We start from the raw sequence: 17500 nt of genomic DNA, 5'->3' as shown, positions 1-17500 counted from the left end.
CTTGAAAATATACTTGTACACTCCACTTGGAAATTTCAGAGCACTGAGTATCCTTTTAACTTAAACCTATCATTGGTAAAGTGCTAAAATTACAAAATATAATGCCATTATCATTCCACCTTCCATAATTTCTGATTCATAGCTTTATACATGATTTGAATGATGCTGCATTTACTTACTACAACTTTTTATTTTTTGTTTCTGTTATGCATAAAACATTGATTTCCATTCACAAATATGGTGACTTCAACTGTCCAAAAAACACACAAGTACCGTTCCTGCTCTGAGCAAGGTGAAACAATAATTGAATTATGTATGTATATTAGTCCCTGAACTAGTTTTGTTTTCAGTCCCCTTTAACATCTTATCCTAAAACGGCGCATAATTAAAGATAAGCATCCTGATGATCCTTCAGACAGTGGTTGAGCCACCACGAAAGCCCTGATTTGGAATGCTAGGTTTCCTTTTATTATAAATCTTGGATGTTTGTGACAAAAGAAACAACACAAACAAAAACAAAATAAGCTAGTGTTGCTGCATGTTTCATGTTATCTTGAGTTGGGAAAAAAATGAATTAGTAAAAATAAAGAGATTAAACTTTAAAAAGATCCATAGGAAATGAGAGAGACGAAGCAAAACACATACATGTACAACTGATGTCTGATCTAAGATGAAACATCTTGTACTGTACATTTCTTGAGAATGTGGACTCAAAATACTAATAAAAAAAATTAAAGAGCTTGAAAAATAAAGAAAGAGCTAAAGAGAGAAATTAATATTGGCAGTGGAATTAAAATATCAACCCTTTTTGATATTCCCAGGCAATATATAATCACCTGCTTATATTAATAAGCGTTCTTTAGGTAAAGAAACATCTTCATCAGTCCAGACTATATTACATTGCATAATCATTTGATAAACCAAAGAAATTAATAAATAGAACAGTAACAAATCTATATGCAAGAATCGTAAAAGTTTCCTAAGCTAATTTTTGCACAAATATAGTTAATATAGCTAATGGATATATGACAGGCTTACAGGCTACACAAATTTAATAGGATTGATTTTTTTTGTTAAGTGACCAGTCCCCCCCCTATATGACTGTTGTTGCATTTGTATGGCATGCAGTGATCAAAATATATTCAAAATACAAAGTACTAGACTGTTTTTCCGAGGACACAGTCAGCTGTTCACTTTTCTTTATAAACTTGTAAAATCAAAAGTGACTCCACACAAGTTACCCTTCAAAAACAAAAACACAAACAAAAATGGAGGAAGATGATACCATCTCACAATTCACAGAGACATTGGGTACGGATACCTGAGGGTATTTATTCTTTTTTTTTTCTCTGCTCCCCCCTTCTTTTCCTTTATAACATCCTGTTCCTGAATTAGAGACTATCCGATTCTCTGCCACGCTGATGAAGCTCCCTGTCTGATGCACAAGCATTGGTGTTCCCGTCCCAAAAAGGGTCATCACTTTCGGGCGAGGTGTAGTTCCCCTCGTGCCAAAACGGGTTGTCGCAATCAGGCAGGTCTGAATTCATGTACCTAAAGTCCTCCTCATCGTCGTCATCCTGCCACTGTGAGATACTAGATTCTGAGTCTGAGCACTCACAATCTGCCGTGTAGCATGACGACTCGAGCTCTGGTAGGGCTAGATTACGTGGCCTAAAATTACCCACTCTACTGTTCTCTGGTAACTGCTGGATACTGTGTGGCTGCTTTTCCAAATCACAATTTTTACGCTCTAGGGGAACACTAGGGTAGAAGAACTCTCTGATGCTCTCGCTGTCAGAGTCATCAAAATCTTTGGCATTTTCGTACTCGGAATCACCATCCTCATTCACATTTTCATACTCGGAATCGCCATTTTTGTTTACATTCTCGTAGTCAGAGCCATTGTCATCTTTGGGGTTGCTTAGCCTGTAGTACCTAGCTAGTGTCTTCTCAAGGTTGATGCTGCCCTCGGAACTGCGGCCAGAGAGAGTGCAGCTGCTCACGTTATCGTAATAGGTAACTGGAAAAGGAGATAATCTGTCAGATTTCATGAGTAAAGAGTGTGATTTATACCAACACAAATCCTGTGAAACATCTCCTTTCTTCCAACCTGGGACACAGAAACATGCATGCAAGCTTTTGCACCCAACTACACACACAAGCATCCATACGCTCATCATATGACTGTAATAAAATAAAGCAAAGATACAAAATGTGTTCCATTCCTTTACAAAACAGAAATATGTTACTTTTCCATATTTACTAAAATTACAAAATATCCCAGCATATTATACACAATAAATAAATTAAAAAATATTTCACTGCTCAGTCAGTTAATGAAATGGTCTATAATTCTTGCATGGAGCCAGATATTGCTGATAAAAATACCACAAGTCTACTTTGAACAAAGTGGAACGCAACTTATTTTTAACTCGGGAGTAAATAAAAATATGAACAATTTTGCTTCAACTAACAAGGACACCATACAAAAAACATGCACATATATTAGAAATGAAAACACTGCCATTACTTTATATTAAAAATTAAAACAATACCATTACTTAACACAAACTTGAGTATCCATTGTACATTTTTAGAAACATTTTATCTTTACCTTGGTCTCACAATATACAGAATAACCAGCCCTTTTTTAAAATACATATATATGTGTGTCTTGTAAGGTCTTCAACAATAGCAAATACAGGAATAGGAAAACCACTAAAATCAATTACCTTACATACTTCTGCACTGCTGAAGTCTTTTTTAGTCTCCTTAATATAATAGCTATTCTTGTGTGTAACTGAATAACCTACAGTATTATCAACTTGTGATCATATACACAGTACTGTTCCCATGTCTTCTCCTGTTTGTCTGAACACTCCTCTTGAGAAAAGTATTTCATGAAGGGAGAAAGGAAAGAAAAGAACCAAGAATGAGAGATATATAAAGAATAATGTACAAGGGAAAACAAAAAAGAAACATAATTTTGGATGAAATATGAGATGGAATGAGAAGAGAAACGAATAAGAAAAGAAAGACGAGGTAATACAAGATGAAAAATACAAACAAACTTGACAATGGCCGGACTAATTTTAACAATCAAATATTGTATTTACTTTAAGGCCAAATTAGCAATTAGATTATGGAGAATAGGTCTTCCACAATTCTGTTAGAGAGATACATGGATGGTACACTTCAACAGCTTTCGACAATGCTGAGTCTTACAATGCAGTACTTTTTCACAACACTAATAAATTTCTTACATATACATTCTTTCACATTCATATCACAAACATGTACTGTCATAACTGGAATTAACAATTATCAGTGATAATTTACTAATGACCAAAGCAGGCAACATAATATTTGTTCTACTGCCATTTCTCAGTTATTGTCTTGATGAGTCTAATATCATTATCTCACCTTGAATAAATGAGGTACATAATCTTAAACTCAATTATAATTCATAATTAAGGACACAGTGATGATCTACATTTCATTGGATTGATGGTGCTGCTGCAGTAACATTCATTATAACTTTTCTGGCAAACATAATAACTATAAATCAATGAAACAGTACCATTATCTCATTCCATGTATGTATTTTAAGCATATAAATTATTTTAAAGCTCAACTTCCATTTTTTAAATTTAATAACCTCTCCCCTTTGCTGTTATTCATATAAAACTTTTGTGATATACTTGAATAAATAACAAAAAACTAATCCTAAATGTTCATTCATTCATTCATTCATGCATAATTAACCCCATATCTGTTAAATGTTCACACAACATCCCTTAGAATTAATGACACTTTTAGAAGAAAACTGAGGTCTAAGTATAAATGCTACACATTTCATGTGAAACAAATAGATACCCTACCATTCTTTTAACTAAACTAAAACATCAATATGGTTCCTACGACTGAACATTTGGGAATTTGGTACAACTTCTATACCTACAAATGAGAAGTTGTGAGTCAGCTACATCTCTAAATTCATTAATATACATACATTTTTCAGATTTCTATGACAGTACATCAAAGTAGAAGACAATCTCTGTTCAAAAAATAATTTTGAACAGAACTACAGTAACCTCCACAAAGAGATTTCACATAAACATGGAGGAGTGAATTAACTCATGTACAAAATATGGAGTGACATAAAGAGAGGTGAACATGAGTACCATATGAAAGTGTTGTACATCTCATGATATTACATGAAGAGCAATCATTCACAATACGAAACCAATAATACATGAAAGGGAAAATACGACTCACCTTCACAGAACTTAAAACATGTGATGCTCTATCGTTAAGTCAACTGACAAGGATACAGACTGAAACCAGTATACCAAACGACATCCAACTATAGCACATAAATGGCATTCCTCACACAATATCAAAACCTACAGAAACGAAAGGGTAGAGAGAAGAAACAAAAAACAAAAACAAAAACAATGAAGACTTTAGTAATGCTTCAGAATACATACCTCTCTAACCCAGCCAGGAAGCTCTGCTACAGACCTCCTACACGTGAAAAAATAAACAATTCAGTGGAGGGGGTTCTATACAAAAAATAAATAAAAATAACAAAAATACAAAGCAGGAATAAATGCAAAAGAAAAACAAAAAAAAACAGAAACAAAATGATATTGCAAATTCAAAGGAAGATCTTACATTGGGAGGAACGTGGAAACAGGAATCTTAGTCTTTGACACCACCAGGGATGGGAGAGGGAGAGAGAGAGAGGGGGTTGGGGGGGGGGGTAAATAATCATCTTTGTAGGAACATATGGGATAGTGAAGCCAAGTGTCTCAGACGCTCTAGACCTTTGAGAAAGTACCGACACTCTGACGACATCTGACTTTTACCACTATCAATAAACAGGAATATGAATCTTCAAAAGGAAAATGACTCAAGACTTTCTACAAGATTTAGAGCTCTTTCCTACTTGCACAAGTCATATATTCTATCTTAGTCTAATATTAAAAAAAAAAAAAAGCTATATAAAATCATGAGAGAGAGAAAAATGTAAATATATTACTTATAGTAATAGAAATATTGGGCAGGGAAACCAGTTATATAAAATATGAAGGAACTGGCTATCTTGAAAGTTGGGGAGAAATGCAGAATCTTCTTATAGAGGATGAAATGTCTTGCCTCTTCTGTGAGGGACTAAGCATATAAATATATGTATATATACATATATATATAAATATGTACATGAAAATGTGAGCAAGCAAACACCTTGTCTCAGGAGGCCTACCATAGAAAAAAAGAGAGAGAGAGAGAAAAAAAGGAAAAAAAAAAAAAAAAAATAATAAGAAAAAGAAAAAAAGAAAAAGAAAAAGGAAATCACAGAGAAGGGAACTGAAAGCTAACAAACTCCTGCGGCCATGTCAGGTCCAGCAGACATGAGTATAAATTCCTTTGAAGCATACTGAAGAGGGTGATCTGGCATTTTTTCTCTCTACTTTAAAGGACCACAGACAGAATTTTGATTAAAATTTTCTTTAAAAATAAGACAAAGAGCTGAATGCAAAACATATCACCATGAATTTTAAAACTAGTGACAAGCTAAATGCAGAACAATATGGACTGATAAAAAACTTGTTTCTGCCTCATATAATTTCTTGAAAAATGAAAGAATCAATCAGGAGAAAGTTGCACTAAGTCTTCAAGCTACCTCTGGTAATATAAAAAAGTTTATAAAAATGACTGATACTGACTATTGGCTCTTTTACAGCCAGTATAAAAGTATGGTGCAATCTCCAGGTAATTGACAGCAAAATCTCATAACTCCAAGCAAGGAGGCACGGTTTTTCTAAAAGCCTTTATCCCTTGAAAAACCAATCACCCATCATTCAGAATAATAAAGGAAATTTTATATCAATCTTCCTCTCAAAATAAAAGAGACGGCACAGAAGTGTTATCGAATGCAGCTCTGAAAACTCGCCGGTCAATACCTGAGGAGGAGGACTGTGATGACTGAAGTTGAGTCTCACTACTGTCACCAGAGTCCGAGGCTGGAGAACAACAGGAGAATGAGGACGAATCAATGGTTATTGTACTTCTGTGGAGAGATAAGGAATGGTTTAATACAAAAAAACAATGAATGAGTATGGAGGTTAGAAAAAATCAGCACAAATGTTCACATAAATTTCTCCCTATTTCTTAATTTCAGTATCACATTTTTCAACACTGAAAGCTGAAAATTATGCAGAGGAGATAACACTACTAGAAAAAGCCAGTGCCCTATTCCTTTACCTGACTGAAGACATTGACTGTGAAGTGGAAGTTCTAGATGCTCCAACTGATGCTGAGTGATCATATATGGACTCATCATCATCAACCTCATTTCCTATTCGTGAAGAACTCAGGGATGTGGCTGACCGCTGCATGCGTCTGACAATGATTTTGGATTTGAGTTGGTGGAGAGAAAATCAAGTAGGGGGAAAAAAAAGTCTAACATATACACCTTAGCATGAAATTAATTTTTTGCCTTAAGGACTAGGAGCATAACAGTTAACTTTATACAATTTACTATTCTCATTAACCCAACGCTGACGGGTGAAGAAAATAAATAAAAATTTGTCCCGCTCCAAGCACTCTGGCACATCGCTGCGGCATACAGCTGTACCCTGCTGACCAAGCGGTTTGTTATGACAATGGTAGGCCAGGCCCATCAATATCAGGTTAAAAAAAGGGACCATATAATCATAACAATGAAGAAAAATCAGACTATTCTAACAAATTAATAAACTCCACAACTTACATATGATCATTATCATTCTTGGTCCCCTGAGGAGTGAAGGAGAGTGATCGTCGCGTAGACTGTATGGCATTCTCATACACAAAGCTGTTTGAAGCAGTGGATATTGAGCTGTCACTCTCACTGTACTCTGTGATGAACTGTCTTGGGTTGGCTTCCTCTTGAGCTGTGTGCACATGACAGAGTTAATTGAAATGAAAAATGAGATGAAAAATGAGATGAAATGGAATGGAAACATATGCATACACATTCTCTCTAAAACAAAATCTGAACTTTAGTGAAATTCAGTGTTCAACAAGAACTGGTAAAATATATTACAGTCTTAGAAAGCAGTTGAGCAAAGGAAAATCTGTGTCTAAACTGAATTTCTAAGACCTAAAAGAAAGACACACACACGCACACGCACATGCACACGCACACGCACACGCGCACGCACACATACGTAAAGAAAGAGGTAAAGAGATTACTTACAACATCTTATAATTTCCTCAAACACATAATCATCAATGTCACACTCAAGCTGGGTCCACTGATGCGCCTCCACTTCTTCTAAAGTCATGCGAGCTTTGGGATCCTTTTGCAACATTCCATTGAGAAGGGCCGTCAATTCTGTCAGAGGATGAAATTAAGTTTTTTGGTGAATTCCAAGAGATTTGATATTTTGATGACACAAAAAAGTTTTACTTAACCCAATCACCTTAGATTCATATAATGTGCCCTGTAGTTTCTTGTGAATTTGGTTACATACAGATGGCTCCACATGTGTCCAGCCAGCAAGGAATCAATCAGTAGGCCCTGGTGACTGATCCTGATTTCCCCATTCCTTGAATTGGCTGGGAAATGTCATTTTATTTCTAATACTGTTGATATCTTGATATTGGATACTGTTAATTTTCTTATTGATATTATGACTATCAAATTGTTATTAAAATCTTAGTAACATTAAAAGCAATGAAATAATACAGAGGGCACTTTCCAAAAATCAAGGAAAACGATAAACAGGTGAGATAGGTAGGACTAATAACTGACTCCTTGGTGACTAAGCACTTGTAGAGCCATTTATGTGTAAATACAATAAATGAACTTATATTACAGTGGACATGGCATGTATTCTTGCCATCCATGCCGATTAGGTTAAGAGGTCTCAAAGATCCTTTTTCCTGTTCGTTACATACATGCTAAATTAATGTTATATGAAATTGTGCTTAAAAATATACACTGCTACAAATTTTAATTTCATATGCATTGCACTTATGGAATTAAATAGGTATAACATCCATTATTCAAAATGTCAAAAAGAAGCCTAAAGCATAAAAATGTACAATAATAAATCATAAATGAAATAATAACTTCTAATTAACCCAATGCCGTCGGGTGGTTTCTCAATACGAAAGCACTCTCTCCCGGCTTGTATTCATATTGGTCCGGGCCCCACTGCCAGGGGATCGTGTCATCACCATAGCGTGCATGGCATGACCATACATGTCCCCAGAAAACAGGACCAGCACACCATGTCATGTATGCAGAATACCATGCCATGGCATATGGGTACATGCCACCAGGCAGCAACGGGTTAAATATAAAAAAATATAAAAATAGCAAAGGCAGATTATGACACCATTTTTACTTCAAAACTGTAAATACTTTAAACAGAAAGTAACATAAATCAATATTCCTCTAACAATCAAAACCACACAAGATTTTGTAATTTCTATTCAAAAACAGTTAAAATCTTACCAAGAGAATGTCTAACAGGGAAGGTAAGCTCTGCCTTAATGGTTTCATCTACATCATAGAATGGATTCTCTCCATACATGAGAGTATAGAGGGTCACTCCCAGTGACCAGACCTCTAATTCATAGCCACTATACCTGGAAAGCAACAAATGCAAATACATTTATACACACTTTTTTGTTTTTTTTACACTACTAGCTACTATTAGAAGTAAAATGCTCTATTAGAAACATTCTAATATTTTTCATATTTTTTAATGTCTACTTGTTATACTGCCTCCCAAGGAGCTACAATGTATGAGGCTCTGCAACTCACTTGTTTCCCTTGAGCACCTCTGGACTGCAGTACTCTACAGTTCCAGCAAATTGGGAAAACATTTTGCCAGGTTTGGTGAAAGCTGATGAACCAAAGTCTATCAGCTTCACATGGAATCTGTTGTTCAAGATGACGTTTTCATCTTTCACATCACGGTGGATGATGTTGAGAGAGTGTAGGTAAGTTAATGCCGAGACAATCTGTTAAAATAGAAAGAGGAGGAATTCAGTTTCTGTCATCTAGAATTTGTGCAAGCTTGAAAGAATTTCATCAATATTAATCCTTTGAAACTTAAGCTCCATTTCATGATGAATTTCAGATCAGATATACCAGTATATATACAAGTTGTCTTGGAAAAACATTCTTAATTATGCTAATTTCACAATGAATGTATGTACAGATTTTACTCACTGAATTCCACAAGCACTAACCTGTCTGAACATATAAGCAGCGAGAGGTTCATCAAGGAGAGGGTTCCGATCAATGAACTCAAACAGGTCCATCCCAGCACCCCATTTTTCCATAACTAGTTGGAAGTAATCATCATTCTCGAACATGTCGAACACTGATACCTGGGGGAGTCATGGAATATCTTGATGACATAGCATAAAGTGATGTAATGTAGAATTTCCTGTTTGTAAAGCTTTGTATTACTAGGCATTATTAACTGTTCAGTCAACACAAATAACAATTCTATGTTCCATTTTACCATAAGAAACCACTGTCACCTCACATATATTTCTAAGTATGCTCCAATAATAAAAACTACAGAATTACATGTAAAAGAAATAAAGACGAAAAATCATTATGAAACAAAGTGGGAAAGATATGAACAATGACAGAAAAAAACAAAACACATCCACTTTATGATAAGGCAAAACAAAAGACTTCACACTGAATACACAAAGAGTTAAAAAGAATACTACAATTACATGACTTCAGAAATGAGTATTAAGCCAAAAATCTTCAAGGATATTACCAATATGCTGGAGATGTATCAATAACAAAAACAGACAGACAGACAGACAAACTTGCAAATGAAGCTCAACATTTCCAGTTCCTAAAACCATGAATTATATTGTGATTCCTGAAACTTACAATGTTTGGATGGTCAAGAGTCATGAGCAATGACACTTCTAGAGGAACCCTTTTTCGGAGGAGGAGATCATCCACCCAGCTGTCCTGATAAACTTTGCTTTTCTTGATGAACTTGGTTACAACCTGGAAATAAAATATTGCTGGGTTAAAAATAGCATAGTACTTAAAATTTAATATATAGAATTATAATCATGATATTACATACAGAAAAAAAGAGAAAAAAGTAGAACTATCATTATATATGACATCAAAATATTTCTTCAGGGGAAAGCTTATGACACTAGTTTATAATGATGTCCACCACATATTTCTTTCTAAAATCAACAAGGAATATCCTTTTCCTTACCATAAGTCCGTCAGAGTTTCGGTAGCTCATTTTTACACAGCCAAATGCTCCTTTTCCTATCTGACGCAAGACTGAGTAGTGATTGCTATAATCTCCAGCTAGAAGTAGATCCTCACCCTCCTCTGGACACTGTTAGGAATGTTTGTTTAGTTACAGGTTAATATAAATTGCTTAAAGAATACCTTCATTTGTGATTCGTAATCACAAGAATGTAAGAAAGGGAAAATTAACAAAAATACAGAAGAAAACAGAAAATGAAGTATATGAAGGAAAGCCTTAGCAATATTAAAAACCAAATATTATAAACTCACTTTACACATACATATCCTTAACAATTCCCAGTCACCCATCTTAAACCCTAAACACAACTTAAACAGGAATGGCCCTGGAAACATACAGCTGATGATGACTCCCGGTTGCCTCGCCGTGAGTGGTTGAGCGAATATTCAGCTCCTGAGCTGCCATCTGTGCTTGTCTGACTGTGGTCAGCACCTTCATCATCAGAGGATGTGTCAGAGTCATCCTCAAGGTCAATTTCTGACTTCTGAGCCTCACTTTTGATGGCCTGGAAAGGGTTCAGTTTGAGAGAGACAAAAACAGAAACATTTGTATGCAAAAGTTATTCATGCTTGTTAAAATACATCAGAACCAAAAGATTTAAAATTAAATTGAAAATGAGAACAAGATAGACAAATACACCTATGACAAACTCTTCTAAAAATGATAAACATAAAGATCATGGATACTTACATGACCTAAAGAATATTCTGCTGTCTCATTGAATGTTGAAGCTAAGGTAAAGTTTGTGTTGGATCGAAGGCCCTCCCCAGGTTCTTCTGGATCTCTCAAAATCCACACACAGTAGTGATTCACCCCATTTAACTCCACTCGACGAATCTGGTAGATGATTACTGCAAGCAAAGTAAAATTAGCAATCAAACTCCGAGTAGGCAAATATAAATTTTGCTGTTTTTTTTTCAGATCTTATCTCTTTAAGGAATAATAACAGCTATGTAAGGAAAAAAAAAACTAATACAAATGTAGACAGTTAGAAAGAAAGAAAAAATCACAAACCAAGATCAGATCCATCCTTGTGCTTTCCAACCCCAAAGAAACTGCCTTCTTCAATGGTGTGAACTTGGCTGTGGCCTCTCATCCGACCCACAGCAGGTGTAGAGGTGACCATATCCTCAGGAAGAATGTCCTGGGGAAGATCTGAACATACCTCTATTTGTACCTGGTGGGGAAAAAGACAGTTGTGTCTCGTATCATCCTGGACTTAATGAATTCTACAGTAGGAATAAGCTGTAAAAGTAAATAAAAATAATAATATATAATACATAAGTAATATCTAGTACAAATATGTGTGAATTGCAAAAGGAAGAGACATTCTGTGTTAAAGCAATATGACATGACTAATGTACAAAGATGGTGACAAACCTTGGGAAGACTTTCGTCAGATGCATTTTCTCTGTCTTTTACTGGCCTTGTTTTGCTGGGACTTCCTTGTAAGCCTGAGTTGTTTGTCTGATTTGAAACATTCTGTAGTGAAAATAAGTCTTTTACTGTCTTGACAAAACAGAAAATTAGAAAAGGAGGAGGAAGAGGCGAAGGAAGAAGAAGAAGAGTAGAAGAAAAATAAGAAAAGGAAGCAAAGAGAAGAATGCAAATGGCAAAATAAAGAAAATAAAGAAGAGGAAGAGGAAGGATACCAAAAGAACAAACAAGAAAAAAAAGCACATAAAACTCTGCTAAAATTTTCAACAGGAGTGAAAAAAACAAAAATATTAACCTGCTGACTGATGCTGAGAATATTCATGGAGTTGGTGATGTCTCTCATGGCCTTGTTGTTCTGAGACGAATTTTGGCTGTTGTCCCCCGTGCTTGTGACGTTGGAAGTAGAGTTGAAAGTAGATCCGTAGAGTGATCCCTGAAGCTTACTGTTAATTTAGAATAGAAACTTGAATGATGGTATGGATATCCTAATTGGCATAATTAGGGGTACTGGATTTCATGAAATGTGAATTTGAACCAGAATATATGAGCAAGGGATTACACACTATTAACTTTATCATTAAAATCAAAACCTAGTAATGTGTAGTAAAGGGTGTGAAAGATAATTATGTACATACATGTGGAACAACATTTCTATCAAAAATAATGATCTCTATGTAAAGAATGTAAATACAATGGATAGTGAAAATAACAATCATTTGCCCTAAGAAGCCATAATAATTTTTCTTTTATTCAATTACAATGTTACTTTCCTTTGTGTGAACACTTTAAAAAATGACAAAAGAAGCTAAATACACTTTCAAACATAAACCTATTCTCAGATGTCACTGTGGGACTGACCTTTCTGAAGCAACGAATCCACGGTTTGGGGTAGATATTGATGATGGCTCAGACATCAATGTTGTTGTTGCTTCATTCTGTTTACTTTTAGTGAATAGAGGTCCATTGGTTCTCTGAAACCAAATTGAAAAAATTAATACTTTCGTTCCAATTTTAAAAACTCCTTTATATCACAACTCTAAAATTAGAAAACATAAAAATATGACATATCAATGTTTCTGAACTTACTGTTTAATTTCTGTGGAATCTTTGTGGTTCAAATACATATGCGCTCACACACACACACACGTACATGCACACACATATACGCACAAGGACACATACTATGGCTTGTACATAAGCATGATTTGTGTAAGCCATTAGACCAACAGACCATGTGGCTGTTTAACACATGGCTCTAAGTCTGTTTGGAACCATTGCCTCAGGGAGGGTCTAGATGACGATTATATCTGACTTCATCTGACCCTTCAGTTCGGTCCCAGAAGTCACCGTGCCCAGGTCTCTACCAGCCTCCGGCCCCTTGGACAGGCCAGACATGCAACACCACTCGCCTCAAGACAACAGTTTCTGGGTTCCCTTTATTGACACACACACACACACACACACACACACACACACACACACACACACACACACACACACACACACACACACACACACACACACACACACTGACACAAGCAAATTGTACCTCTTTATTTTCCTTCTGATTTTCAGTTTCATTGTCACTAAGAGTTGAATCTGAGTCATCTGAGTCAAAGGACGGGCTATTCATTTTTTGAATCAATGCAACATCATCGAAGAAGGTTGGTATAAGGTGAGTTATATCCTGAAAAGATAGAAAATTCACTTGTAAAATGTTGTATTTCATTCTATCTCTATATACAATCATTATGATAAAAATAAATAAAACTTTCCCAATAAGACATGTAACTTCTAGTAAATACATAGTAGAAAACTGACATTTTCTGGGTTACTCATTCCTCTATAAATAGGTGAATAGTATAACTAAAAATAATAACAAATAAAACAGAAAAATTCAGTACATACACAAAAAAGGAAGAAAAAGAAAAACAGTGCATTATATTCTTACCTCTCCCTCAAGTTCTCTCTTGCCATAGCCAAATAAGAGTCTCGTGAAATTATAGTTGTAATCACTGATTTTCCCTGCAGCATCCAAAACCACCAGTCCACTGATGTTAGAGAACACCTGCAAAAGAGGGTTATATATTTATATCACATTTATATACATATACATATACATATACATATACATATACACACACACACACACACACATATATATATCTTCATAAGTTCTCCAAAATCTCCTTTTTTCACATGATGATGATAAAGAAGCATAAAGGAGGCTGGAGGAGGAGGAGGAGGAGGAGGAGGAGGAGGAGGAGGAGGAGGAGGAGGAGGAGGAGGAGGAGGAGAAGGGAGAAGATGAGACGGAGAAGGAAGAAGAAAACACTTACCCATATTTCTAGATCAAAGACATGTTTTCTTAGGGTGAAATCATTGTGGGTGTTATTGACCGTGAAGTGTGCACAAAGGGGGAACGTAGCACAGTCCACCGTCTGTCCCGTACACTGCTGCTTCTCCACATCCTGTTGTGCATCAAACATATAAGCTTCAGCTATAGGTAAATAAAATGGTCACATGGGCTACATAAGACTCTGCTAGTAATGTTTTCAAAATGTAAAAGAAACCAAAACTAGTGACAATCTGAGATGATACAAATCAATCTTAACATATTTAATTATTATAATCAAACTTTTCCCGTAGTGTACTATAAGATAACTTCTTAAATATACTAAATATTTGGAAAAAAAAAAAAAGAGAAAGTGTAAACAGAATACTTTTCTGACAGTTTTGAAAATCTACCTAAAGGAATTTTATTTCCAGTTCCTCTACTCTAACATGATGTTTGGAGAGTAACTTAACATTCAGGGATTCTAATATTATTTGGGTTACTGAACTTTCCATTATCATAGCATAAAGAGAAATTTAGAAGAAACTATCAATGTGTGATTAGGAATCTATTTCTTTGAAATTACTGGGGATGATATATCAAAAATTCACTTTGATCAAGCCCAATACTAGGTGCAGTAATATATATATGGCAGGATGAAGACTAACCTTGCAAATACAGATTCTAGCATGCAGTTTTTAAGCATTCATTTTAAGTTTCCAAGGGTAAAAAGAATTATATACACACACAAATGTTTAGTCGTTTATCAGAAATTATCCGATTAAAGTTACCTGTTATTCCAATTTAAACTTTCCTTCCAAATTGGGGATTACTGCAAAAGTGGGTGTTTACGTAGGGCAAAATAAAGGTGCGTGCAAGTATTCTCCGTTTATCATCACAATTCATCTAGTCTTATGTTTACATACTTCCAACCCACATAAGCCCAGCCTCAACTTGCATTAATTTTATCATTTAAAATTAAAACAAAAATTCACATAGAGCCGTGCACAATAATGGACTCCAGACTTATCATTACATTAAAGAAGTTCCATTGCCAATAGGTTGCAGAGTTTTCCTGTTGGGACTAAAGAAAATTTTGGTAGTGGATGCAATGGTCTGTGTGACACTGTGTCTCTTTCATACAATGAATGTAGCAACCCTTTCTCACTTACTTGTACCTCTTAATTTTGATTTCTTTTTCCAGCAAATCATCATTAAGAATTTAAAATTGGCAGCATTACCACTTATCTTTTAAACAAAACAAAGAATATTACATATTTGGGTAATTCCACCTTGATGTAAAAAGTTACAAGAACTAGTTAGTATTAAGTGTTCCTATAATGCTGACAGAAACTTACAACCAATTAAAAGGAAATACAGTCACAATGGGAAGGGAAACCCTAAAACTGGATTACTCATTTCTCTTCTTTTTGTGGCTGTTTCCTTTTAGTCTTCCTAATTTTGGCTTCTACATTCCTCTATAACACTGCAATCTCCTTGAACATTTTGTGGCAAATCTGGGCATCACTTAAATCACACACATCAATTCTGGTCATACTTTACCAGACAAATAATCACATACCATTTTCTTTAACACAACATAGAAGGGATCCAGATTATACAAGCCTTTTAAAAGATAAATTTAGCACACTCACTTACCTTAGGCATGTCATGAGGACTAGTGGGCACCTGGAGAGCAGGTATAAGATCACAAATATTGAGTTTGGTGAGCTCACTGTTATCTGCATACCCAAAGAGAGCGCTGAATGAAGAGTCATGCTTCAAAATACGGCCAGTTTCATCAACTGATGCCTGAAAAGAGAAAATCAAGCAAAACTCAAGGTACCTATAACATTATCAATGTTTTTCTTTTGCACCTCAAAATATAAGACTAGTTGAACACTTTTTGGAAAGGGGAAAGTTCATTACCTTTGCAACAGTAATGTCTACAGGTTCTAGGACAGCAATCCATCTCTGGTCTTCATCTGTCTCCTGAGGGAGTCCTTTCAGCCACAAGGAACATGGGAGAGTGCCATTGTCGTAGGTATCTACATCCACCTGAAAAAAAACTGATGTGTCAAGAATAATCTACCAAATAAAAAGTATTTTATAAAATCTAAAAACACCTACAGTATCAGTTCTACATTGTGACTAATTGCCTTACTTTAATATGCTACAAAGGATAATACATCCACTTTATTGAATTTGGTCACCATTTCAATTAATAATAAAGAAAAGAAAAGGGAAGAAAAGACAAAAGAAATGGAAGGGGGGAGGGCACATATATTTTTTTATAACCTAAGTATCTGGATTGCAGTAAATATTACAATCTCTGAGGTTGCAGTGACATGGACTAACATTAAATAATAATAAAAACATAGTTCACACTCACAACTTTCCCACTAAAGAGCACCATTCCTTGATTGTCTAATATGTCAGGCTCTGGCAGTGTGTGAAGGGAGTTCTCCATGCAGATGCCCTCCGACATGGGGCTCAAACTTGCAAGGGAGCTGAGTGCTTTCTGCGTTTCGGGATTGGTAATGAAGTCTGTCAGTTTCATGGTGCCGCACAACTCATCCTCTGGGTGGCCAAGGAGCAATGAGGACATATCATTTGCTGTCAGGATCTGGAAGGATGGGACAATTGTTAATATGAACCCTTGTCTGGCTTCTTTTTATTCCCTTATGTAATGTAACTAATCAGTATCATTCTGTTAATGATTATTTGATAAGCTTATGTAATGGCTACATATCATTACCATTCATCTTCACTCTTAGTTTTCAGTCAAGTTATAAATAAAGTTCATAAATCGCATTAAAATCTCCTAATTATGCTAGACAGTATCTAATGCTTAAATGCATATACTTTAACCTTGCGATGAAAAAGGGAGCTTCTATAATCGGTATAATTCTTACATTACTTTTAGAGGTATAACTCATAACATGCCATTAATAACTGAAATTAAATCAATGTCTGAATCATAATATCAACTTTTTCCAAAACTTTTAAGCATTACAAACTTCTTTTAATGGTTCCTACATCTTTTTCTACACAAGTCATGGAGGTATTAAGTTCCTACTGAAACTTACATTCGTCCACTCTTCCTTATTCTTTGATTACAGTTCAGTTCACAGCGGGATTTTGTTCATGTCAGATAAAACTTGTATTTTCAATCTCTACACTATTAAAATGTTTCTTCTTTACCTTCATAATCAAACTAAGACCTTACACAAGGTATCCACTAAAATTCCTGGAAAAGTATACTTACTACTAAAATACTTTTTTCATTGAAATAATCAACACTTAAACTCATGTTACTTGAATTTCACAAGAGGAATATGCATTTCTTTATTTATTTATTTATTTAATATTTTTTTGAGAAGGTCCTCCACAAAATCCAAAG

At 35.2% G+C, this 17500-nt stretch overlaps 1 protein-coding gene across 2 annotated transcripts in view; it reads right to left on the bottom strand.

Annotated features, from left to right (window-relative positions):
* LOC125034111 (PAS domain-containing serine/threonine-protein kinase-like) overlaps positions 1–17500 on the bottom strand; it is a 22072-nt gene that overhangs the window by 2167 nt on the left and 2405 nt on the right. Inside the window, exons 3-26 of one of the 2 annotated variants that reach the window (XR_007115649.1) lie at positions 16490–16723; positions 16027–16155; positions 15757–15909; positions 14102–14233; positions 13714–13830; positions 13312–13449; positions 12621–12733; positions 12058–12205; positions 11706–11807; positions 11340–11502; positions 11016–11176; positions 10663–10830; positions 10266–10394; positions 9920–10042; positions 9253–9393; positions 8822–9021; positions 8510–8643; positions 7244–7381; positions 6776–6938; positions 6268–6405; positions 5967–6073; positions 4491–4527; positions 2733–2883; positions 1–2020 (exon numbers count right to left, since the gene is read on the bottom strand). The exon at positions 1–2020 is cut by the window's left edge and continues 2167 nt beyond it. Coding sequence is in view for 1 of the 2 variants with exons in the window: in XM_047625751.1 (XP_047481707.1) it covers positions 4517–4527; positions 5967–6073; positions 6268–6405; positions 6776–6938; positions 7244–7381; positions 8510–8643; positions 8822–9021; positions 9253–9393; positions 9920–10042; positions 10266–10394; positions 10663–10830; positions 11016–11176; positions 11340–11502; positions 11706–11807; positions 12058–12205; positions 12621–12733; positions 13312–13449; positions 13714–13830; positions 14102–14233; positions 15757–15909; positions 16027–16155; positions 16490–16723 (3042 nt within the window). In the remaining variant the exon portion in view is untranslated. The remainder of the gene's footprint in view (positions 2021–2732; positions 2884–4490; positions 4528–5966; positions 6074–6267; positions 6406–6775; positions 6939–7243; positions 7382–8509; positions 8644–8821; positions 9022–9252; positions 9394–9919; positions 10043–10265; positions 10395–10662; positions 10831–11015; positions 11177–11339; positions 11503–11705; positions 11808–12057; positions 12206–12620; positions 12734–13311; positions 13450–13713; positions 13831–14101; positions 14234–15756; positions 15910–16026; positions 16156–16489; positions 16724–17500) is intronic. The other variant, XM_047625751.1, reaches the window with a different exon arrangement.

This window comes from Penaeus chinensis, chromosome 17 (assembly GCF_019202785.1).
Source record: "Penaeus chinensis breed Huanghai No. 1 chromosome 17, ASM1920278v2, whole genome shotgun sequence".
NCBI lineage: Eukaryota > Metazoa > Arthropoda > Malacostraca > Decapoda > Penaeidae > Penaeus > Penaeus chinensis.
This window is presented reverse-complemented; position numbering and strand designations above follow the sequence as displayed.